This window comes from Vulpes vulpes, chromosome 9, assembly GCF_048418805.1.
Source record: "Vulpes vulpes isolate BD-2025 chromosome 9, VulVul3, whole genome shotgun sequence".
Taxonomy (NCBI): domain Eukaryota; kingdom Metazoa; phylum Chordata; class Mammalia; order Carnivora; family Canidae; genus Vulpes; species Vulpes vulpes.
The window spans coordinates 33,030,122-33,055,135 of record NC_132788.1 but is presented as its reverse complement, the minus strand read 5'-3'; the positions used below and the strand labels follow the sequence as shown (position 1 = coordinate 33,055,135).

The 25,014-nt window shown below is 35.3% G+C and overlaps 1 protein-coding gene and 1 pseudogene across 4 annotated transcripts in view; one reads left to right on the top strand and one right to left on the bottom strand.

Annotated features, from left to right (window-relative positions):
* The window catches only part of CBR4 (carbonyl reductase 4), a 158,614-nt gene that overhangs the window by 121,133 nt on the left and 12,467 nt on the right, over window positions 1-25,014 (bottom strand). Inside the window, exon 5 of one of the 4 annotated variants that reach the window (XM_025996608.2) lies at window positions 16,224-18,443. The exons of the other annotated variants lie outside the window; for them this stretch is intronic. Coding sequence (XP_025852393.1) covers window positions 18,265-18,443 — 179 coding nt within the window. The 3' untranslated portion in view covers window positions 16,224-18,264. Of the gene's footprint in view, window positions 1-16,223; window positions 18,444-25,014 lie in introns of those variants that run through there. 4 annotated transcript variants of the gene reach the window in all.
* LOC112918574 (cytochrome c oxidase subunit 7C, mitochondrial pseudogene) lies at window positions 19,617-19,973 on the top strand (annotated as a pseudogene).

The following is a 25,014-nucleotide window of genomic DNA, read 5'->3' as shown; positions in this document are numbered from 1 at the left end:
ACCATCAACTGCCTTTCTCAATGCCCATCCCTAGTTACCCCATCCCCCAACCCACTTCCCCTTCCATAACCCTTTGTTTCCCAGAGTTAGGAGTCTCTCATGGTTTGTCTTCCTAATTTTTCCCCACTCAGTTTCCCTTCTTTATAATCCCTTTCACTATTTCTTAATTCCACATAAGAGTGAAACCATATGATGATTGTCCTTCTCTGATTGACTTATTTCACTCAGCACAATACCCTCCAGTTCCATCCACGTCAAAGCAAATGGTGGTTATTTGTCTTTTCTGATGGCTGAGTAATATTCCATTGCATATATAGACCACATCTTCTTTATCCATTCATCTGTAGAAGGACCTCATGGCTCTTTCCACAGTTTGCCTATTGTGGACATTGCTGCTATAAACATTGGGGTGCAGGTGTCCCAGAACTTTATTACATCTGTATCTTTGGGGTAAATCCCCAGTAGTGCAATTGCTGGGTCATAGGGTATCTCTATTTTTAACTTCTTGAGGAACCTCCACAGTTTTCCAGAGTGGCTGCACCAGTTTGCATTCCCACCAACAGTGGAAGAGGGTTCCCCTTTATCCACATCCTCTCCAACATTTGTTGTTTCCTATCTTAATCTCACCATTCTCACTGGGGTGAGGTGGTATCTCATTGCGGTTTTGATTTGTATTTCCCTGATGGCAAGTGATGAGGAGCATTTTCTCATGTGCTTGTTGGCCATGTCTATGTCTTCTTTGGACAAATGTCTGTTTATGTCTTCTGTGCATTTCAAGATTGGATTTTTTTTTCTTGGGTGTTGAGTTTAACAAGTTCTTTATAGATCTTGGATACTAGCCCTTTATCTGATATATCATTTTCAAATATCTTCTCCCATTCTGTACGCTTTTAGTTTTGTTGACTGCTTCTTTTGCTGTGTAGAAGCTTTTTATCTTGATCATGTCCCAATAGTTCATTTTTGTTTTTGTTTCCCTTGCCTTCATAGCTGTATCTTGCAAAAAGTTGCTGTGGCTAATGTCAAAGAGGTTGCTGCCTGTGTTCTCCTCTAGGATTTTGATGGATTCTTGCCTCACATTTAGGTTTTAATCCATTTTTAGCCTATTTTTGTGTATTGTGTGAGGAAATGGTCCAGTTTCATTCTTCTACATGTTGGCTGTCCAATTTTCCCAACACAATTTGTTGAACAGACTGTCCTTCTTCCAGTGGGCATTTTTTTCTGCTTTGTCAAATATTAGTTGACCATAGTTAAGAGCTCATTTCTGGGTTCTCTATTCTGTTCCATTGACCTATGTTTCTGTTTTTGTGCCAGTACCATACGGTCTTGATGATCACAGCTTTGTAATACAGCTTGAAATTCGGCATTGTGATGCCCCTGGCATTGGTTTTCTTTTTCAATATTTCTCTGGCTATTTGGGGTCTTTTCTGATTCCATACAAATCTTAAGATTATTTGTTTCAACTCAGTGAAGAAAAGCCATGTTATTTTGATAGAGATTGCACTGACCATGTAAATTTGCCCTGGGTTCAATAGACATTTTCACAATATTTATTCTTCCAATTCATGAGAATGGAATGCTTTTCCATCTCTTTATGTCTTCCTCAATTTCTTTCAGAAGTATTCCATAGTTTTTACAGTATAGATCCTTTACCTCTTTGGCTAGGTTTATTCCTAGTTATCTTATGCTTTTGGGTGCAACTGTAAATGGGATTGATTCCTTAATCTCTTTCTTCAGTTACATTTTCAGGGTATACAAATGCCACTGAATTCTGTGCACTGATTTGTATCCAGCCACACTGCTGAATTGCTGTATGAGTTCTAGAAATCTTGGGATGGAGTCTTTTGGATTTTCTATATATAGAAAAAATATAGTATCACATCATCTGTGAAGAGGGAAAGTTGGACTTCTTCTTTGCTAATTTGAATGCCTTTTATTTCTTTTTGTTGTCTGATTGTTGAGGCTAGGACTTCTAGTACTATGTTGAGTAACAGTGGTGAGAGTTGACACCCATGCCGTGTTCCTGATCTCAGGGGAAAGGCTCTGTTTTTTCCCATTGAGAATGATATTCACTGTGGGCTTTTCATAAATGGCTTTTAAGGTATTGAGGAATGTTCCCTCTATCCCTACACTTTGAAGAGTTTTAATCAGTAATGGATGTTGTATTTTGTCAAATGCTTTCTCTGCATCTATTGAGAGGCTCATATGGCTCTTGTTTTTCCTTTTAATGATGTGATCTATCACATCAACTGTTTGACAACTGTTGAATCACTCTTGCATCCCAGGGATAAATCCCACTTGGTCATGGTGAATAATCCTCTTAATGTACTGTTGGATTCTATTGGCTAGTATCTTGGTGAGAATTTTTGCATTCGTGTTCATCAGGGTTATTGGTCTATAATTCTTTTTGGTGGGGTCTTCATCTGGTTTTGGAATCAAGGTAATGCTGGTCTCATAAAATGAGTTTGGAAGTATTCTCTACCTTTCTATCCTTCAAAACACCTTTAATAGAATAGGTATTATTTCTTCTTTAAATGTTTGGTAGAATTCCCCTGGGAAGCCATCTGGTCCTGGGTTTCCATGTCTTGGGAGGTTTTTGATGATGGCTTCAATATCCTTGCTGGTAACTGGCCTGTTCGGGTTTTCTATTTCTTCCTGTTTCAGTTTTGGTAATTTATGGTTTTCCAGAAATGCATCCATTTCTTCTAGATTGCCTAATTTGTTGGCATATAATTACTCATAATACATTTTTTAAATCATTTGTATTTCTTTGGTATTGGTTGTGATCTCTCCTCTTCTGTTCATGATTTTATTACTGAGTCTTTTTTCTTTTTAATAAGACTGGCTAGCAGTTTACCTATCTTATTAATTCTTTCAAAGAACAAGCTCCTGGTCTTGGTGATCTGTTCTACAGTTCTTCTGGCCTCTATTTCATTGAGTTCCACTCGAATCTTTATTACCTCTCTTCTTCTGCTTGGTTTAGGCTTTGTTTGCTGCTCTTTCTCCAGTTCCCTTAGGTATGAGATTAGCTTGTGTATTTGAGTTTTTTCCAATTTTTTGAGAGGCTTGTATTGTGATATATTTCCCTCTTAGGACCACTTTTGCTGTATCCCAAATATTTTGAACAGTTTTATTTTCATTTTCATTAGTTTCCATGAATCTTTTTAATTTTTCTCTAATTTCCTCGTGGATCCATTCATCTTTTAGTAGGATGCTCTTTAACCTCCCTGTGTTTGGGTTTCTTCCAAATTTTCTCTTGTGATTGAGTTCTAGTTTCAAAGCACTGTGGTCTAAAAATATGCAGGGGACAACCCCAATCTTTTGGTATTGTTTGAGACCTGATTTGTGACCCAGTATGTGGTCTATTCTGGAGAAACTTCCACGTACAATTGAGAAGAATGTGTATTCAGCTGCATTTGGATGGAATGTTCTCTATATATCTGTAAAATCTATTTGGTCCAGTGTATCTTTCAAGGTTCGTTTCTTGGGTGATATTCTGCTTAGAATATCTGTCATTGGCTGAGAGTGCCATGTTGAAGTCTGCTACTGTAAGTGTATCATTATTTAAGTATCTCTTTACTTTGGTTAATAATTGATTGATATACTTGGCAGATCCCATATTAAGGGGCATAAATATTCATGATTGTTAAGTCTTCTTGTGGGATAGATCCTTTAAGTATAGTGTCCCTCTTCATCTCTTACTATAGTCTTTTGTATAAACTGTAATTTATCTAATATGAAGATTGCTACACCAGCTTTCTTTTGAGTACCATTTGAATGGTAAATGGTTCTCCACCCCTTCATTTTCAGGCTGGAGGTGTCCTTAGGTCTAAAATGAGTCTCTTGTAGACAGCATATAGATGGGTTTTGCTTTTTTATCCAGTGTGATACCCTGCGTCTTTTGATGGGATCATTTAGCCCATTGACATTCAGAGTAACTACTGAAAGATATGAATTTAGTGTCATCATGTTACCTATACAGTCCCTGTTTTTGTGGATTGTTTCTTCAGGCTCCCTCTTTCTTTTACAGGGTCCCCCTTAATATTTCTTGCAAAGCCAGTTTGGTGGTCACATATTCTTTCAATTTCTGTCCATCCTGGAAGCTCTTTATCTCTCCTTCTATTCTGAATGACAGCCTTGCTGGATAAAGTATTCTTGACTGCATGTTCTTCTCATTTAGTACCCTGAATATATCATGCCAGCCCTTTCTGGCCTGCCAGATCTCTGTGGAGAAGTCTGCTATTAATCTGATATTTCTCCCCATGTAAGTTAAGAATCTCTTGCCTCAAGCTGCTTTAAGAATATTCTCTTTATCTTTGAAATTTGCAAGTTTCAGTATTAAATGTCGAGGTGTTGAATGGTTTTTGTTGATTTTTTGGGGGGAGGGTCCTCTCTATCTCTTGGATCTGAATGCCTATTTCCTTCCTCAGATTAGGGAAGTTCTCAGCTATGATTTGTTCAAATATACTTTGTGGTCCTCTCTCTCACTCAGCCTTTTCTAGAATCCCCATTAGACGTATATTCTTCCTTCTCAAGCTATCATTTATTTCCCTAATCCTTTCCTTGTGGACTTTTGCTTTTCTTTATTCCTCAGCTTCCTTCCTTTCCACCAACTTGTCTTCTATGTCACTCACTCTTTCTTCCACCTCATTAACCCTAGCAGTTAGAGCATCCAGTTTGGATTGCATCTCAGCTAAACTATTTTTAATTTCGGCCTGATTGGATCTCAATTCTGTAGTAAATAAGTCTCTAGAGTCCTTTATACTTTTTTCCAGAGCCACCAGTAACTTTATAATTGTACTTCTGAATTTAATTTCTGACATTGTATTTAAATCCACAATCTGTAACTCTGTGGCAGAGAGTGTTGCTTCTGGTTCTTTCTTTTGGAGTGAATTCTTCCTTCTAGTCATTTTGTACAGTGCACAGTGGCTGTATGAGTGAGCTGAGTCATAAATATCAACCTCTACCTAAGTAAAATACACCCTAGATGATTCCGAAGAGGTCAAAGCCCAGAAAATAAAGGAAAAAGAAGAACCTTGATAGAAAGGAAAACTTTTCTCTCTGTAACATTCCAGCTGTTCTCTCTACATCTCAGGTTGAATTCGTAGGTGTTCAGTATGTTTTGAAAGTTATCTAGGTAAATTTGTGGGACCAGATGAGTTGAGGACCTCTACTCTTCTGCCATCTGCCACAATAGACACCTAATAAGGATTTTAAAGAAATGATCATAAAGATCTTCACCAGACTAGAAGAGTGGGTGAACTCACTTATAACATCAACAAAGACATATAATATATTTTTTACAATCAGAGTTGAAGAATAATAACTAAAATGAAAAATATACTGGAAGGAATCAACAATAGATTAGAAGATACAAAAGAACAGATTGGCTATCTGGAAGACTGAGTAATGTAAAGCACCCAAGCTAAACAGTGAAAAAATGAAAAAAGAAGAAGAAAATAGAATAAGCGACCTCTTGGACAACATCAAGCAAACAAAAACAACATTACACTATAAGGATCCCAGAATAAGGAGAGAGAAACAAAGGGTCAGAAAAATTATTTGAAGAAATAACTGAAAACTTCTGTGACCTGGGGAAGGAAACACACATCCAGATTCAGTAAGCACACAGTTCCAAACAATCTGAACCCAAGGAGGTCCACACCATGACACATGATTAAAGTCTCAAAGATTAAAGAGAGAATTTTAAAAGCAGCAGAAGCACACAGTTATGAGCAACTGAAACCCAGTAAGGCTTTCAGCTGATTTTTCAGCAAAAACTCTGCAGGCCAGAAGGGAGTGGCATGATATACACAAAGTGATGAAAGAAAAAAACTTACAATCAAGGATATTCTTCCTGGCAAGGTTACCATTCAGAATTGAAGAGGAGATAAATAATAAAAAATAACATAAAAATGTTTCCCAAACAGGTTAAAGGAATTCATCACCACTAACCCAGCTTTATAAGAAACATTAAAGGCACTTCAAGTGAAAAAGAGGTCATAATCAAAAGTAAGAAAATTGTGAAAATATGATGACACATACATAAATGTGGAGGGGGGACATAAAAAAATTTCTTTTAGAATGTGTTTCAACTTAAGTCACCATCAACTTAATACAGGTTACTATATATTTAGGATGTTGTATATAAACCTCACAGTCAACACACACTATCCAAAATCTATAATAGATAAATAAAGATAAAGAAAGTGTAACTTAAAGAAAATAAAAAATCACAAGGAAAGTGGGAAAGAAAAGAATGAACAGAGAAGAACTACAAAGACAATAAGAAAACAATTAAACTGCAGTAAGTACATACCTATCAATAATTACTTTAAATGTAAATGGTCTAAATACTCCAATCAAAAGAAAAGAATGAACAGAGAAGAACTACAAAGACAATAAGAAAACAATTAAACTGCAGTAAGTACATACTTATCAATAATTACTTTAAATGTAAATGGTCTAAATACTCCAATCAAAAGACTCCAATCAAAAGACATAGGCAAAATGGATATAAAAAAAAAAAAAAAAGACCCACATATATGCTGCCTACAAGAGACTCACTTCAGGTCTAATGACACATATAGACTGAAGATGAGAGGATGGAAAAAATATTGCATGCAGGAGAAAGAAAAAAAACCAGAGTAGCAATACTTGTATCAGACAAAACAGAATTTAAAACAAAGACTGTAACAAGAGACAAAGAATGTCTCTATAAAGGGACCAATCCAATAAGAGGATATTACAATTGAGTTGCATATAAGGACCCTAAGCTCGCCTCATCCCACGAATACAACTAGATGACTATCAAATCATCCAAAATACCCTAGAAATTGATTTAAAGACTAGCAGAACAAATTCCACAACTAAAGAGGTGAGAAGAGGTGATGTGGCCAACTAAAAAGGTGAGAAGAGGTGATGTGGCCATCAAAGAAGGTAGGAGTGCAGAGATGCCTATTGGGAGAGAAACAGATAGTGACCAGAGAGATAGGGAGGGAAAAAATAAAAAATCATGGAGGAGGGTGAGAGATGAACTAACACAGGGGAGTGCAAAGGGAAAACAAATCCCCAAAGCAAATCACTTAGAAAGCAAGAGGGCATCGCTGACTTTCCTAACCCAGAAACAGGCACAGAAACTTACACAAAATGAGAGAAAAGAGGAATTTCTCCAAATTTAAGAAAAGAACAAGGCCATGACCAGATATATAAGCAAAATATATATAAATAACATGCCTGATGGAGAACTTAAAGCAGTAATCATAAGGATACTCACTGGACTTGAGAAGAGTAGAGAACATCACTGAGACCATTAACACAGAGATAATGAATAGCATAGAGATAAAGGGCTCAATAACTGAAATGAGAAACACACTTGGTGGAATGAATAGCAGGCTGGAAGAAGCAAAGGAATGAACTAATGACCTAGACGACAGAGAAATGGAAAGTAATCAAGCTGAGCAAAAAAGAAAAAATAATTACACAAAACAAGACTAGACTTAGGGAATTCAGTGACTTCATAAAACATAACATTAGTGTTATAGGAGCCTCAGAATGGGAAAAAAGAGGGAAGAGATTTATATGAAGAAATAATAGCTGAAAAGGAATAGCTGGAGAAGGAAACAGATATCCAGATCCAGGAGGTACAGAAAACCCACAACAAATCAACAAAAGTATATCTACATCAAGATATATTGTAATTAAAATGGCAAAATATAGTGATAAGGGGAAAATATTAAAAGCAGCAAGAGAGAAGAAGATAGATACATACAATGGAAATCCCAAAATGTTATCAGGGGCTTTTCAACAGATATTTTCCAAGCCAGAAAGGAGTAGCATGATATATTCAAAGGGCTGAATGGGAAAAACCTGCAGCCAAGAATACTCTATCCAAAAAGGCTGATATCCAAAATAGAGATAGAGTTTCCTGGAAACACAATAACCAAAAGAATTCATGAGCACTAAAACAGCCCTGCAAGAAATATTAAGGGGGACCTTACAGGTGAAAAGGAAAGACCAAAAATCACAGTACAAAGGTAGGAAATACAAAAGCAGTAAAAATGAATAAAATATCAATCAAGGAACTCACAAAATAAAAATATGTAAAATATGACACCATACACCTAAAATATGGGGAGAAGAGGAATTAAGAATGTTCAAACTTAAATGACCATCAATTTAATATAAATTGTGATATGCAGAAGACATCATATACAAAACTAATGACCACAAAACAGAAAACATTAATAAATATGTAAAGAATAAAGAAAAAGAAATCCAAATATATCACTAAAGAAAACCAGAAAACCATGAAAGACAGAAAGGCAAGAAAGCATCAGAGAAGATCTTTAGAAATAACCATGAAACAAGTAATAAAAAAAGCAATAAATATACACTATCAATAATTACTACGAATGTAAATGGATTAAGCTTTCCAACCAAAAGACATGGGCTGACAGAATGGATGCAAAAAACAATACCCACCTACATGCTGACTACAAGAGACCCAAAGATAACTGCATATAGAAAGTGAGGGGATGGAGAAACATCTATCATGCCAGTGGATGTCAAAGGAAAGTTAAAGTGGTAATACATATATGAGATAAAACGAACATTAAAACAAAGACTGTAACAGGAAACAAAGGACACTATATAATAACAAAAGGAACAATCTAAGAAGAAGATATAACAACTATAAATATTTGTGCACCCAGGTGTGAGCATCCAAATAAATAAAACAGTTAATAACAAACATAGAGGAACTAATGGATAACAATAAAATAGTAAGGAACTTTAACAACACACTTACATTGATGGACAGATCATCTAAACAGAAAATCAACAAGGAAAAAATGACTTAGAAGAACAGACTGGAACAGATGGACTTAACAGACATATACAGAGCATTCCTTCCTAAAACAGCAGAAAACAAATGCTTTTCAAGTGCACATGGAACATTTTTCAGAACAGATCACATATTAGGCCACAAAACAAGCCTCAACAAATTCAAGAAAATTGAAGTCATACCATGCATTTTTTTCTGACCACAATCCAATGAAATTGGGAGTTAACCACAAGAAAAAAAATCTAGAAAGAATGCAAATACATCGAGGCTAAATGACATACTACTAAACAATGAAGGGGTGAAGCAGGAAATAAAATAAGAAATTAAAAAGTACATGGAAACAAATAAAAATGAAAACACAAAGGTTAAAAACCTTTGGGATGCAGCAGAAGCAATCCTAAAAAGGAAGTTTACAGGCCTACCTCAAGAGTGAGAAAATTCTCAAACAACCTAACCTTACACCTAAAGGAGCTAGAAAAAGAAACAAAATCTAAAACCAGCAAAATGAAAATAAATAAATAAATAAATAATAAATAAATAATAAATAAATAAATAAAAATAAAACCAGCAAAAAGAAGAAAATAATTAAGAGCAGAAATAAATGATACAGAAACAAACCGAAAAAAAAAAGGTCAATGAAACCAGGAGTTGGTTTTTGAAAAAAAAAAAAAAAATCATAAAATTGATAAGCTTGTAGCCAGAATTATCAAGGAAAAAAGGACCAAAATAAATAAAATCACAAATTAGAGAAGAGAAATAACAAACACCATAGTAATACCATTAAAAGAAAATGTTATGAAAAATTATGTGCCTAGAAGAACTGGATAAATTCCTAGAAACGTAGAACCTACCAAAACTGAAACAGGAAGAAATAGAAAATTTGAACAGACTGAATTACTGGCAAAGAAACCGAATCAATAATTAAAAAAAAAAAGCCTCCCAACAAAGAAAAGTCCAGTAGCAGATGGCTTCACAGGCAAATTCTACCAAAAATTTAAATAAGAGTTAATACCTATGCCATTCTTTGTGAACTATTCCAAAAAATAGAAAAGGAAGGAAAACGTCCAAATTCATTCTATGAAGCCAGCATTACCCTAATACCAAAACCAGATAAAGACACCACAAAAAAAGAGACCTACAGGCTAATATCTCTGATGAACACAGATTTAAAAGCCCTCAACAAAATACTAGCAAACCGAATCCAACAATACATTAAAAAAATCATTCACCAAGATCAAGTGGGATTTATTCCTGGGTTGCAACAGTGGTTCAATATTTGCAAATCAATCAATCTGATACATCACATGAATAAGAGAAAGGATAAGAACCATATGATCATTTCCATGTATGCAGAAAAAGCATTTCACAAAGTGTAAAATCCATATATAATAAAAACCCTCAACAAAGTAGGTTTAAAGGGAATATACCTCAATGTAATAAAGGCCATAAAAGAAAAACCCATAAATAATCTTCAATGGGGAAAAAGTGAAAGCCTTTCCCCTAAGATCAGGAACAAGACAGAGACATCCACTCTCACCACTGTTATTTAACATAGTACTTAAAGTCCTAGCCTCCACAATCAGACAACAAAAAGAAATAAAAGGCATCCAAATTGTTAAGAAGTAAAATTTTCACTCTTTGCAGATGACATGAGGCTGGACAAAGAAAACCCTAAAGACTACCAAAAAACTGCAAGAACTGATAAGTTTAAAACTGGCAAGATATAAAATCAATGCACAGAAGTCAGTTGCACTTCTATACTCTAACAATGAAGCAGAAGAAAGAAAAATCAAGTAATCAAACCCATTTACAATTACACCAAAAACCATAAGATACCTAGGAATAAGCCTAACCAGAGATAAAGGATCTGTACTCTGAAAACTACAGAATACTTATAAGAGAAATTGAGGAAGACACAAAGAAATGGAAAAAGATTCCACACTCATGGATTGGAAGAACAAATACTGTCAAAATGGCTATGCTACCCAAAACAATCTACACATTCAATGTGATCCCTATCAAAATTCCACCAGCAGGGACACCTGGTGGCTTAGCAGCTGAGCCTCTGCTTTCAGCTCAGGGCATGATCCCAGTCCCGGGATTGAGTCCCACATTGGGTTCCTTGCGTGGAGCCTGCTTCTCTCTGCCTATGTCTCTGCCTCTCTCTCTGTCTCTCATGAATAAATAAATAAAATCTTTAAAAAAAAAATACCACCAGCATTTTTCAAAGAGCTGGAACAAACAATTCCAAAATTTGTATGGAACCAGAAAAGACCCCAAATAGCCAAAGGAATGTTGAAAAAGAAAACCAGAGCTACAGGCATCACAATTCCAGACTTCAAGCTTTATTACAAAGCTGTGATCATCAAGACAGTATGGTACTGGCACCAAAACAGACACATGAATCAAGGAGACAGAACAGAGAACCCAGAAATGGACCCTCAACTCTATGGTTAACTAATATTTGATAAAGCAGGAAAGAATATCCACTGGAAGAAGTAAAGTCTGTTCAATAAAGGTGTTGGCAAAATTGGACAGCCACATGTAGAAGAGTAAAACTGGATCATTTCCTCACACCATACACAAAAATAGACTAAAAATGGATGAAAGACCTAAATGTGAGACAGGAATCCATCAAAATCCTAGAGGAGAACACAGGCAGCAACCTCTTTGACTTGGCTGCAGCAACTTCTTGATAGACATGTCTCCAAAGGCAAGGGAAATAAAAACAAAAATAAATTACTGGGACTTCATCAGGATAAAAAGCTTTTGCACAACAAAGGAAATAGTCAACAAAACCAAAATGCAACTGGCAGAATGGGAGAAGATATTTGCAAATGTCTTATCAGATAAAGGACTAGTATGCAAAAATCTATAAAGAACTTATCAAACTCAACACCCAAAGAACATATAGTCCAATCAAGAAATGGGCAAAAGACATGAATAGACATTTGTCCAAAGAAGACATACAAATGGCCAACAGACACATGAAAAAATGCTCAACATCACCCAGCATCAAAAAAATACAAGTCAAAACCACAATGAGATACTACCTCACATCAGTCAGAACAGCTAAAATGAACAACTCAAAAACAGATGTTGGTGAGTATGCAGAGAAAGGGGTGTATATCCTCTTACACTGCTGATGGGAATGCAAGTTGATCCAACCACTCTGGAAAACAGTATGGAGACTCCTAAAAAAGTTAAAAATAGAACTACCCTATGACCCAACAATTACACTACTACATATTTATTCAAAGGATACAAACATAGTGATTCAAAGGGGCACCTGCACCCCAATGTTTATAGCAGCAATGTCCACAACAGTCAAACTATGGAAAGAGCCCAGATGTTCACTGACAGATAAATGGATAAAGAAAACATGGTGTATATAGACAATGGAACATTACTTGGCCATCAAAAGGGTGAAATCTTGCCATTTGCAATGACCTGGATGGAACTAGAGGAAATCATGGTAAGTGGAAGAAGTCAGAGAAAGACAAATACCATATAATTTCACTCTTGTGGAATGTAAGAAACAAAATAGATGAACATAGGGGATGGAAAAGAAAAATAAAATAAGATAAAAAAACAGAGAGGGAGAAAAACCATAAGAAACACTTAACTCTAGGAAACAAACTGAAGGTTGCTGAAGGGGCAGTAGGGAAGAGGTGATGGGGTAACTGAGTGATGGGCATTAAGGAAGGCACTTGATGCAATGAGCACTGGGTATCATATGCAACTAATCCATCAATAAATTCAACTCTTGAAATGAATAAAACAGTATATGTTAACTAAAACGAGTTTAAATAAAACATTAAAAAATAAAAATAAAACTACTGGGATTACATCAAAATAAAAAGCTTCTGCACATTGAAGGAAACAACCAATAAAACTAAAGGCAACCTACAGAATGGGAGAAGATATTTGCAAATGACATAGCCAATAAAGTGTTAATATGTGAACTATATCAAGAACTTTTACAATTCAACACCAAAAAAAAATCAATAATCCAATTTTTAAAATGGGCAGAAGACATGAAAAGATATTTCTCCAAAGAAGATATATATATGGCCAACAGGCACATGAAAAGATGTTCATCACTTATGATCAGGGAAATGCAAATCAAACTACAATGAGATAACACCTCACACCTGTCAGAATAGCTAAAATCAACAACACAAGAAACAAGTGTTGGTGAGGATGTGGAGAAAAAAAAGAATCCTCCTGCACTGTTACTGGGAATCCAAATTGGTGCAGCCACTCTGGAATACAGTATGGAGATTCCTCAAGAAGTTAAAAAAGGAACTACCCTAAGATCCAGCAATTGTACTTAAAGATTTATTATTTGAGAGAAAGAGAAAGAGAAAGACAGCATGTGAGTGGGAAGTGGAGAGGAACAAAGGGGGAGAATCCTCAAGCAGATTCCCAGCTGAGCACGGAACTCAATGTGGGGCTCAACTACTTTCTTATATCATACATATATTCAAAATGAATTAAAAGCCTACATGGGAGGGATCCCTGGGTGGCGCAGTGGTTTGGCGCCTGCCTTTGGCCCAGGGCGCGATCCTGGAGAGCCGGGATCGAATCCCACGTCGGGCTCCCGGTGCATGGAGCCTGCTTCTCCCTCTGCCTGTGTCTCTGCCTCTCTCTCTCTCTCTCTCTCTGTGACTATCATAAATAAATAAAAAATTAAAAAAAAAAAAAAAGCCTACATGGGAGACCTGAAACTGAACCACCCAGGGATCCCCTCAAAAAAAAATTTTAATTGAAACTGTAAAATTTGGGATCCCTGGGTGGCGCAGCGGTTTGGCGCCTGCCTTTGGCCCAGGGCGCGATCCTGGGGACCCGGGATCGAATCCCACGTCGGGCTCCCTGTGCATGGAGCCTGCTTCTCCCTCTGCCTGTGTCTCTGCCTCTCTCTCTCTCTCTCACTGTGTGCCTATCATAAATAAAAAAATAAATAAATAAAATTAAATTAAATTAAAAAAAATAAACTGTAAAATTTCTAAAAGAAAACATAGGTAGTAATATCTTAAACAGCAGTCTTAGAAATATTCTTCTAGATAAGTCTCCTCAGGCAAGGAAAACAAAAACAAAAATAAACTACTAGGACTACATCAAACTAAAAAGCTTTTGGCACAGGAAAAAAAAAATCAACAAAACCAAAGGCAACCTACTAAGTGGGAGAAGATATTTGCAAATGATATATCCAATAAGGGATTCATATTCAATATATATAAAGAACTTACACAACTCAACACCAAAAAAACTCAAATAGTCCCATCAAAAAATGGGCAGAGGACCTGAATCAACATTTTTCCAAAGACACAGAGATGGCCAACAGATATATGAAAAGATGCCCAACATCACTAATCATCAGAAAAATGCAAATCAAAGCCACAATGAGATAGCACCTTACACCCATGAGAATGGCTAAAATCAAAATGACAAGAAAAAGCAACAGTTGACAAGGATGCAGAGAAAAAGGAACCCTGTACACTGTTGGTGGGAATGTAAATTGCTGCAGCCACTGTGGGAAACAGTATGGCAGTTCCTCAAAAAACTAAAAATTGAAACACCATATTACCCAGTAATTCTATTACTGAGTATTTACCCAGAGAAAATGAAAAATTAAGTGAAAAAGATATATGCATGCCTATGTTTATTGCAGCATTATCTGCAATAGCCAAAATATGGAAGCAATCCAAGTGTCCATCAATAGAGGAATGGATAAATAAGATGTGGAGTATATAAATATGCAATGGAATATTACTCAGCCATAAAAGAGAATGAGATCTTGTCATTGGTGACACCATGGATGGACCTAGGGGGTATTATGCTAAGTGAAATAAATCAGAGAAACACAAATAACATAGGATTTCACTTACATGTGGAGTCAAATACACAAAAAGCAAAAACATACCCCTAAATACAGAGGTCAAACTGATGGAAGGAGGTAGGCAAAATATGAAGGAGAGTGGGAGATAGTCTTCCAGTTACCAAATGAATAAATCACAGGAATAAAAGGCATACAGAATATAGTCAATGATATTCTAATAATGAGGTATGGTAACAGATGGTAACTAAACTTGCAGTGAGCATAGCATAACACATAAAGTAATGGGAGTTACTTTTCTCCCCAATACTTTTCAGTATTACCTGCAGAACTTTTTTTTCCAAAAAAAAATTTTTTTTAAAGGCTATTTATTTATTCATGAGAGACAGAGAGAGAAAGAGAGAGAGAGACAGAGGCAGAGACAGAGGCAGAGGGAGAAGCAGGCTCCATGGAGGGAGACCAACGTGGGACTTGATCCCGGGACTCCAGGATCAGGCCCTGGGCTGAAGGCAGGTGATAAACCACTGAGCCACCCAGGGATCCCCTCAAAAAAAATTTTTTAATTGAAGTATAGTCAACATGCAGTATTAAATTAGTTTTAGTAATATTACTCCCATTTTGATTATTAGCCCAAGAATTCTAAGTTAAATTTCTGGTAATCACTCAAACTAAGGTATACTGCCTAAGAGAAAACAGTTGATTGGCTTAGGATTGCAAATTCAGTTTTAAATTGAAAGTAAGCATCAAAATCAGAGATAAATGACCAAAAAAGATAAACTACAAAAAAGGTAAATCACAGGGATTTGACCAAAAAATAATATTCCAGGACAGATATATTAGAATAGATACATCTCAATGACTATCATTAATTATAGCACAAAGTAATGGACTGATGATCTTGAATCAAAAAATTATTGTGGTTGGAGTATATCCGATGTACTCAAAACCGAGGAGGCAATGTAGGGGTATCAAAAGAAGTACCAGATAATTACCAGGTATTCAATCAATATTTGAGTTACTTAAATTAGCTAAATGAATGGAAACACAGTACAGTCTCTACCCTTAGGAACTTACAATGTAGTAGAAAGAGAAAACGAATACAAAAGAAACTTAATTATTAAATAACTTGAACACAGTTCTCAATGCAGGGAGTTAGGGGCACTGATCACCTGCAGAGTCTAAAATCCACAGATAACTTTGATGCCCAAGAACTTACCATGAATAGCCTATTGTTGACCAGAAGCCTTATCAATAACATACACAGTCAGTGAACACATTTTTGGCAAGTTGTATGTATTACATTCTGTATTCTCACAATAAGCTAGAGAAAACATCATGAAAATCATAAAATACATTTACAGTACTGTACTATAAAATATCCACATCTAAGTGGACCCACAAAGCTCCAATCCATACTGTTCAAAGGTCAATTGTATGTCAAGTTAAGAAATCACTGAAGTTCTTGAATAGCTAAAGATACACAACTGCCAACTGATTGAAGATAAATTTAAAATAATTTTTAAGGCATCAGGAAGCTTGCTGTAGAATTTAAATCTGACTTTATTACTTTTATTTTTATTACCTTTATCACATGGCATTTATTTAGTATATCCTATTCACACCTTTGCACTGACTTGACATATAAAATTAAATCTGTGTACATAATGTTCAGCTCCAATAAAACTGTAAAAAAGACTATTTAAAAGAGTAAATATATATAACACATATTTTGAAATGATAATAAAAATCAACCTGAATTCAGTGACATTTAAAATATCACATTATTCCCCACAGAAGTGTTCAATGCAAAATAAATGCTGCCTGATAGTCTACATTCAGTTTGTGTCTTTATCTCTATTTTCAAGCAAATACTTTCTTTCTTTTTTTTTTTTCAAAGATTTTATTTATTTATTCATGAGAGACACAGAAAGAAAGAGGCAGAAACATAGAGGGAGAAGCAGGTTCCATGCAGGGAGCCCAATGCGGGACTCAATCCCAGGACTCCAGAATCACACCCTGAACTGAAGGCAGACGCTCAACCACTAAGCCACCCAGGCATCCCATAAATACTTTAAAATTAGTGCTCTGCTCCTTATAAATCTCCTTTTTTTTTTTTATAACATCTGATTGTTTTTTTAATTTCCATATGCAATGTAATGTTTAAGCATGCTGCTTGGGATGCTCGTTCTAAAAAACCTGTTGGCCAGTATTCAGAATATCCTTTTGGTTTTAAATACTGGTCAGGAGAAACAAATGATGTAAAAATACATGAATAGTTTTCTATTACAGAAATGAAAACCTGATATGCATCCAGAAGTGCAAGAGGTGAAGAGATTTAACCCTTTCCCCAGATGATAGGGCAATATATGATATATTGCTTCAGATATTTGAGAAGGCTGTGATGTATTTTTATACCGACATAGAAAATTATAAATTATATATATATATATATATATATATATATATATATATATAGTGATTATGGATACTAATAATATATATTATTAGGCAGAAATTCCAAGGGCAGGGAATGCTTCGGTCATTAAGAAACCGCCTGTGAGCGAGCCGGGTGAGCACAAGAATCAGGTGAAGCTGCGACTCCCTGTGGGGTGGGGTACAGTAGGTCAGGGCAGAGCAAGGAGATATATATATATATATATATATATATACACACAAACCAGTTCTGGTTTAGAATTTATGAGCAGAAAGCTCACAAGGTACAGGTGACATTTTATTCATTGTTACTGCATATTTATTCATCGTTTATATTTCTAACGTTTTGGGGTAAAAATCATATTATATTCATTCACACAAAATACTCTTAATTTTTAAGTAGTTTGCTATACTGTTTTGCGGGTTAAAAACACACACACACACAAAAAAAAACCCTGCTTCTATTTCCTAAGTTGATCAGATCTATGCAGCTCATTCCTATGCCAGATGCTAAAACCTTAAGGTTAATCCTCATCATCTTTGAGAATTTCTATAGAATGCATCAACTATACTGCACCTATATTTATAAATTATATTGCCCAGCTGCTTAATCAGGACTAATGCACTCAAAGAAACTAGATTCTAAATTCGTGCCAGGTAAACTGATGTTTTTTCCAACCTGTATGTAAGTTGATCTTCTAAGGCATATGGAAAAGAAATACAATGTTTAACTGGCAGGACAGCTTAAGTACTGACAACTGACGAATGCCCTACAAATACTCCTCTATTTTGCCAACGGGCTGAAGATTAACTTCGACAGCATCCTGCCTGATACAATGAAGTCAATCATGACAATTAGATCATATGATGTGTGTGACTTTTGAGATAAAATATTTAAATTAAAATAGTGTCTGTTTCTATCACTTGCAAATGTCTATATACTAAAATCTCTACAGTCTATGAGGTACATACCATTTAGAAAACACAACTGGTCACACATTACTCTTTTCAAATATACTCATATAAAGATGGAAATCAATGTTTGTAGCATCAACAGGTTTAATTAGCAAATTAATAATTATGACTGTCAAATCAATAGCCAAAGTGTGCCCTTGATTGTAATCAATATTATAACTAACTAATCTGTAAATTACATCACGAGTTGTAATCCCCCATCCACTACTAGAACGTGCCCTGTAATATATGGTGATTCTAAAAGAAACACAACCGCATGTGCCACATCAATAGGTTCTCCAAACCTCCCAAGAGGGATATTTTTCTTTAAATGTTCTTCCTTCAAGTCTTTCGTCATATCTGTGTGAATAAATCCTAAAAGAGAAATGTTTATTTAGTTGAAAAGCATAGACACTACGATATCTGCTCAATTTTAAATAAAAACAAACTTGCTCCTGAAAATCTGAGATTTTTAACAAACTTGTTTAGGAAATACAGAGTTCTGCTAGCAACCAAGTCTACATTTTTATTCAATTTAACTCAATGATCACTTACTGGACACAAAAACATCTGACTCCGAAAACTTGGCCCAACTCCTAGCACAATATAAGCAGGTAGATACAAACATGAATAAAAATTACATTCCTTAGGTAACCTGTAGTTTATCAAAGAAACATTCTCTTGTTCCCCTAAATATAATAAAAGGTCATCTGGTGAATACCCTTATACACAAAGTACCACAAAAAAGTAATAGTAATTTTCACTTGATTGGGGGTAGTGGGGTCATAGGGTTAGAGGGAAGAAAGGTGGTCATGTGAACTGATTTGGCAGTTCTGACAAAAATTAGTTTCATTTGCTATAGCTAAGATAGCTTATGGTCAGAAAGACCAGTATTTCCAATACTCATATAAGAAAAAAATCTTATGGAATAATCTTATTCTGATGCAAGCATATACTAAAAATTCAAAATTTACCATGGCATTGGTAAATGAAGCTTGAAGAGAACATTTTCTAACATATATGATTCTGTAGTATAAAGTACCACAGAATATGCTAAACAATCAATTCTAAGTACTTATAGATATATGCCCGAACTACACATTTTTAAAGAAAATCTAGTGAGATTAGTCTGAGGCAAATACATATTACCAATAAAATACCCAACTTACACAATCAGTATACTTGTACACTACCCATTTAAACTTTTATAAGGAAAGCAAATAATTACTGTTCATGAAATTAACAATAAAAAATATTTAAAAAAAATAAAAAATAAAAAAATATTTTTAAAATTTTAAGGTCATGAAAAATACACAGACTAAAAGTCAGACAGGTGAAGTGAAAGTTAAATGTCAACCTCAAGAATAGTTTTTTTAAAAAAAGCTTTCATATTGGCTTGTGTTAAAATGAAATCATTTGTAATTCAAACTGTAAATCAACCTAAATACAATGCCATTTAAAGTATTAGGATAGCCCTTCGGCCCCAGCGCGCCGAGGAGCAAGGTCGCGGAGGGGAGCGGGCATGGTGCTGCCCTTCCCACAGTCTCGGGGTCCGCGGCTCTTGCAGGACCTTCAGTGGCGCTATGTTGGGACAGAGCATCCGGAGGTTCACGACCTCTGTGGTCCGTAGAAGCCACTATGAGGAGGGCCCCGGGAAGAATTTGCCATTTTCAGTGGAAAACAAGTGGAGGCTACTACTTATGATGACTTTGTATTTTGGATATGGATTTGCTGCACCTTTTTTTTTATAGTAAGACACCAACTGCTTAAGAAATAAGGATGTTTTAATTGATCCACTAAACAGATGTGAAAAGGAACATTTTAAGAGGTGCAGTCTCTGAAAAAAGGATCAAACTCTTGAATTCAACATACTCAACATGTTTGTAAATAAACTTATGGCATGAATCTTTAAAAAAAAAAGTATTAGGATAAATGTGAACTAAACACTGTATTAAGAATTAACATTAAGGTCACTAGTTTACCTTTTTTTTAAGATTTTATTTTATTTATTTATTCATGAGAGATGCAGAGAGAGAGGCAGAGACACAGACAGAGGGAGAAGCAGACTCCCTACGAGGAACCTGATGCGGAACTTGATCCCAGGACCTAAGGATCATGACCTGAGCCAAAGGTAGGCGCTCAACCAAGGAGCCACCCAGGTGTCCAGGTCACTGGTTTATTATGTAATACTCTTAGTATTTATTTCTCTTTGCCTTAGGTTTCATTTATAAATATCTAAACAGTTTCTTAAAAGTCTTATGAGAAGTAATCATGAGCTTGAAATAGTGACAGCTTTCTTAGGGAAAAGGTAGTAACAAGCTGAATGTCTTTCAAAAAAGGAACTATTTAAAGAAATCATGGTATAGCCACACAGTAAAACAATATGCAGCTATTAAAAACAATGCTATGAAGGACACTTACATGAGGAAAATAGTATTTGCATATTAAAAAGGAGCTTATAAATGCATTATAATCCCTTTAAAAAGTAAACAAAAAATATATACTAATGACTAAAACAACCACCAAAATATTAACAATGATTATCACTAAATTCTAGAATCACAAGTGATGATTTTTACTTTCTTCTCTGTACTTGTCTGTACTTTCCAAATACTTTACAATATATGTATATTATTTTGGTAGTCAAATAAAAAGTTACTGAAAAAGATGCACAGTACTAACTTCAGATTGTCTGTAACGAGGACCTGAAATAACAAAATGATGTTACATTATTTGTGTTTCACCGTGAGATTACATTGTGAAATATGACCTCTTTGCCATTAAATCTTACATTTATTTAAATAGTCCACAACATATACTTCAATCCCTTTCATCTTTAAGAACAATGAAATGGCCAGAAGAAATGCAAGAATAAAGTAGCTGACACAGATAATAACACTAGATAACCAGCCTTTGCAGAATTTCAAGTGAACTGTAAATGAAACCTCACCTACAGTGAAGAGTCAGAATAATCAATAGGCAATCCAATCACCTTAAAAAGCACTATCATGGGACTTCCTGATATCCAAAGTTTTATGTCTTTGACACACTTATTTGCAAAAATACCTCAGAGTGTATTAGGAAAAGAAAAAAACTCATCTCACATGCTTAAAAAGCTGAATGAATTAAAATTATGAATGTAACATTTTAAGTTGACATTATCTTCTCAAACAGTTCATGATATACTTTATTCTAAGGTTGATTTGAATTCTGGCAAAATTGGCATAAAATATTTCCCCACTCTCAAGATCCTCAGCAAAAAATCAATAATGTGTTTCAATCTTAAAAAAAAAAGAAAAGAAAAAACTTGAGGCACCTGGACGGCTCAGTCAGTTGAGTGTCTGACTCTTGATTTCGGTTCAAGTCATAATCTTGGGATCTTGGGATCAAGCTCAACTCAGGGTTTTCACTCAGTGGGGAGTCTGCTTGAGATTCTCTTTCCCACTGCCCCTCCCCCAGCCCACTCTCTCTCAAGTAAATAAATCTTCAAGAAAAAAAAAAAGCAATTCAAAAAAACTACAGTAAAAATGTTTTGCAAGAAAGACCTTGTAATGATGAGTTAGCAAATTCAAATTCCAGACTCAACTTCCAGTGAGTTTTTTCTGATTCTGCTTTTTCTCAAAAGTAGCATTTTTTGTAGTGAAAAAAGACGACTGGATTAGGACACATTAAACTAGATTCTGGTTCCCTGCTCTACTAAATACTATCAAAGCTATGACCTAAGCAAAGTCATGTACTATCTAAAACTGTAGGACTGTTTCTGTATTATAAAATGAGTGAAGTAGATTGAAAATGATGGATCCCTGAGATGTCCTTCAGCTCTACAAAACTACGATTCTAAGATGAAAAGTATGGCTCACTAAATGACAAATTCCTTGAAGATTAGAAAAGTGAGCTTCCCTAAAAGTACCCTCAGTTCCTACACTCGTAGTTGGGTGGATAATTAGAATAGCTCCAATTCAGGAAGCACAGATGCTAATCTAGGTTTTCATTCATTCTGTACAGAAAGAAACAGATCTGCCTAGCTTCTAGGTAGATGTCAGTCCTTACATGTTTGTCCTTTTGAAGACAAAGAATAAGGCCACACAATCTGTGAGAGGCCATCTGAAGGCATTCCCATCTTGGAAAAAAAGGCAGATCTGAACAAAGCATGAGGTAGAGAAAGTCAAACCTTAGACAAGAAGAGAGATTTAGACATCGAGACAAGTTTAAGCACACTTCTAGGGAGATGGAAAGAAGTCTTATGCTATAGAGATATTGGCCAAGAAGACAGTCTTCCAAAAAACAACCAAGTAAGCCAGATACACAGAACAGATAAAGGATAATATCTTGAGGCTTTTTGATAAGGTCTTGTTCAACATTACAGCCTGGATTCAGTCCTGAATCTGTGTCCATGTTAGGTCAATTTTGAGGATAGAGAGGTATCATCTGAATCCACAATGGTTGCAAGAAGTCCAGAACTGGAATTGTGATGTGTTCAGACACCCACCTCATATGAAGATTCTCCCTCCACTGCTCAAGCTTAGAAGATAAGGATGTTATTTCACAAGGAGAAGTTAGACAGATTCTCCCCAGGTCTGTGAATGTATAGTTATAATGATAATCCTAATGGAACAGCAGCTAGCCAATCCTGAACTCTAGACAAAAAGACTAAAATAAAATAAATATCAGAGGCCAAGTTGAAAAGAAGAGATTAATTCACCAATACTGGATTCTCCTCGTTGATTATGTTTGATGTGGAGACTGAGAACATGTCCAAAGACGCAAGAGCTTTTCTCTCATCATTATCAGCACTTTCTTTTTTAACTAATAGGCTTATTTTTAAAGCAGTTTTAGTTTTAAAGAAAAACTGATTAGAAAGTAGAGGGAGTTCCCATATACTCTCGTATCACATTACCCCTATTTTCCCCAATTAATACCTTGCCTTAGGGTGGTATATTTAATAGTCCAATATTGATATATAATTTTTTATATTGATACATTTTTAAGTAAAGTCCATAGTTAACATTAGCATTCACCCTTTGGCTGGTATAGTTCTCTGCTTTGACAAACAAATAACATAATGTATCCATCATTACAATATCATACAGAATAATTTAACTGCCCTAAAAATTGTTCTGCAGCTTTAAAAAACTAATGTAAATCTTTCCCAAATTTATCAGAAATGAGGTAAAAAATGTGAAGCTTATCTCTAATGACTCCAGGCTCTAGATTCAAAAGAAAGAATTCTAAAGAAAGAATTAAAATAACCCGAGTCACTTTTCCTTAAAAGAGAACAGGCCTTTGCCAAAAACTAGACCAAGATTGTAAACAAAACAAATTCGTATGTCTTAGTATTATGTTTGTCAAAGTGTATACAGAAGCAGTGTGAAAAATCAATTCGATACCAAATAGCACATAAGAGCACATAGAGTAATACCTGTTTTGAGTAGCTGCCAAGCTTATGAAAACATTTGTCAATAAGATTTTCTCCAAGTAGTAAACATAAAAGCCCTTCAACTTAAAAAGTGAAGGGAGAGGTGGACACTTAAAGTATCCTACAAAAATAAATGCAATGCTATACTATTTGTCAAAATTTAAAATTCATATCCCCTTTGAGTCCTAGCAGTTTCATTCCCACAATTACACTCATATATTCCTACACATACAAAATAAACTACATACAAGTATTGCCACTGCATTATAAGTTGTAATGGCAAAAGATCAGAAGCAACCTAACTGCCCATCAAGAAGCAACAGGTTATATCAATTATGGTATACCCAGAAGACAGACATTACTTGTCTTTTAATTCAGCCATTAAAAGTAACACAGCAGTCACATAAGACCACATATCAAGGGGGTGCCTGCGTGGCTCAGTTAAGCATCCGCCTTCGGCTCAGGTCATGATCCCAGTATGATGGGGTGCCCCACATGTGGCTCCCTGCTCAGTGGAGAGTCTGCTTCTCTCTCTCCCCCCTCTGCTTGCGTGCTTTCTATTGCTCAAATAAATAAAAATCTTAAAAAAAAAAAAAAAGACCACATATTGTATGATTTTGTTTATATGAACTGTCCAGAATAGGGAAATCCAGAGACAAGGTAGATTAGTGGTTACAAGAAGCTGGGGAGATTGGAGGAAAATGCAGAGTGAATGCTAAAAGCTACAGGTGTCTTTTAATATGAGGAAAATGTCTAAAATATATTGTGGTGATGATAGAACAATTCTGTACCTATACTAAAAACCACTGAATTGTATACTCTAAATGGATGAATTGTATGATATGTGAGTTGTATTTCCATAAAGCTGTTATTTTAAAACATAAAGCAGTTCTATACAGAATAATATGGAATCAACTCTAAGATATATTGTATTATGAATAAAGCAAGGTACAGAACACTGAATAGTATGATACAACTGGTGTTTTCTTTTTACGTATATATTTATATATTGTATATTCATATAACTACACACATACTTATATATTGTATGTATACACACATTTTATTGGCTTGTATATGAATTACTGAAGATACTAGTTAACAGTAATTGCTTTTGAGGAAAGAAACTAGATGATCAGGAGAGAGAAGACTCACTTTTCAATCTATGCCTTTTTGTACTTCTGAATTTTGTATCATGTTTTATTATCTATTGAAAACACATTTTTAGGGATCCCTGGGTGGCGCAGCGGTTTATCGCCTGCCTTTGGCCCAGGGCGCGATCCTGGAGACCCGGGATCGAATCCCACGTCGGGCTCCCGGTGCATGGAGCCTGCTTCTCCCTCTGCCTGTGTCTCTGCCTCTCTCTCTCTCTCTCACTGTGTGCCTATCATAAATAAATAAAAATTTAAAAAAAACAACAACAAAAAAAAAGAAAACACATTTTTAAAGTAATGTATCCATTATAGTGTCAAATCATCGAATATTGTTTCTCATATTCAATGTTTTCTAATAGTAAGATTTATCTATGAT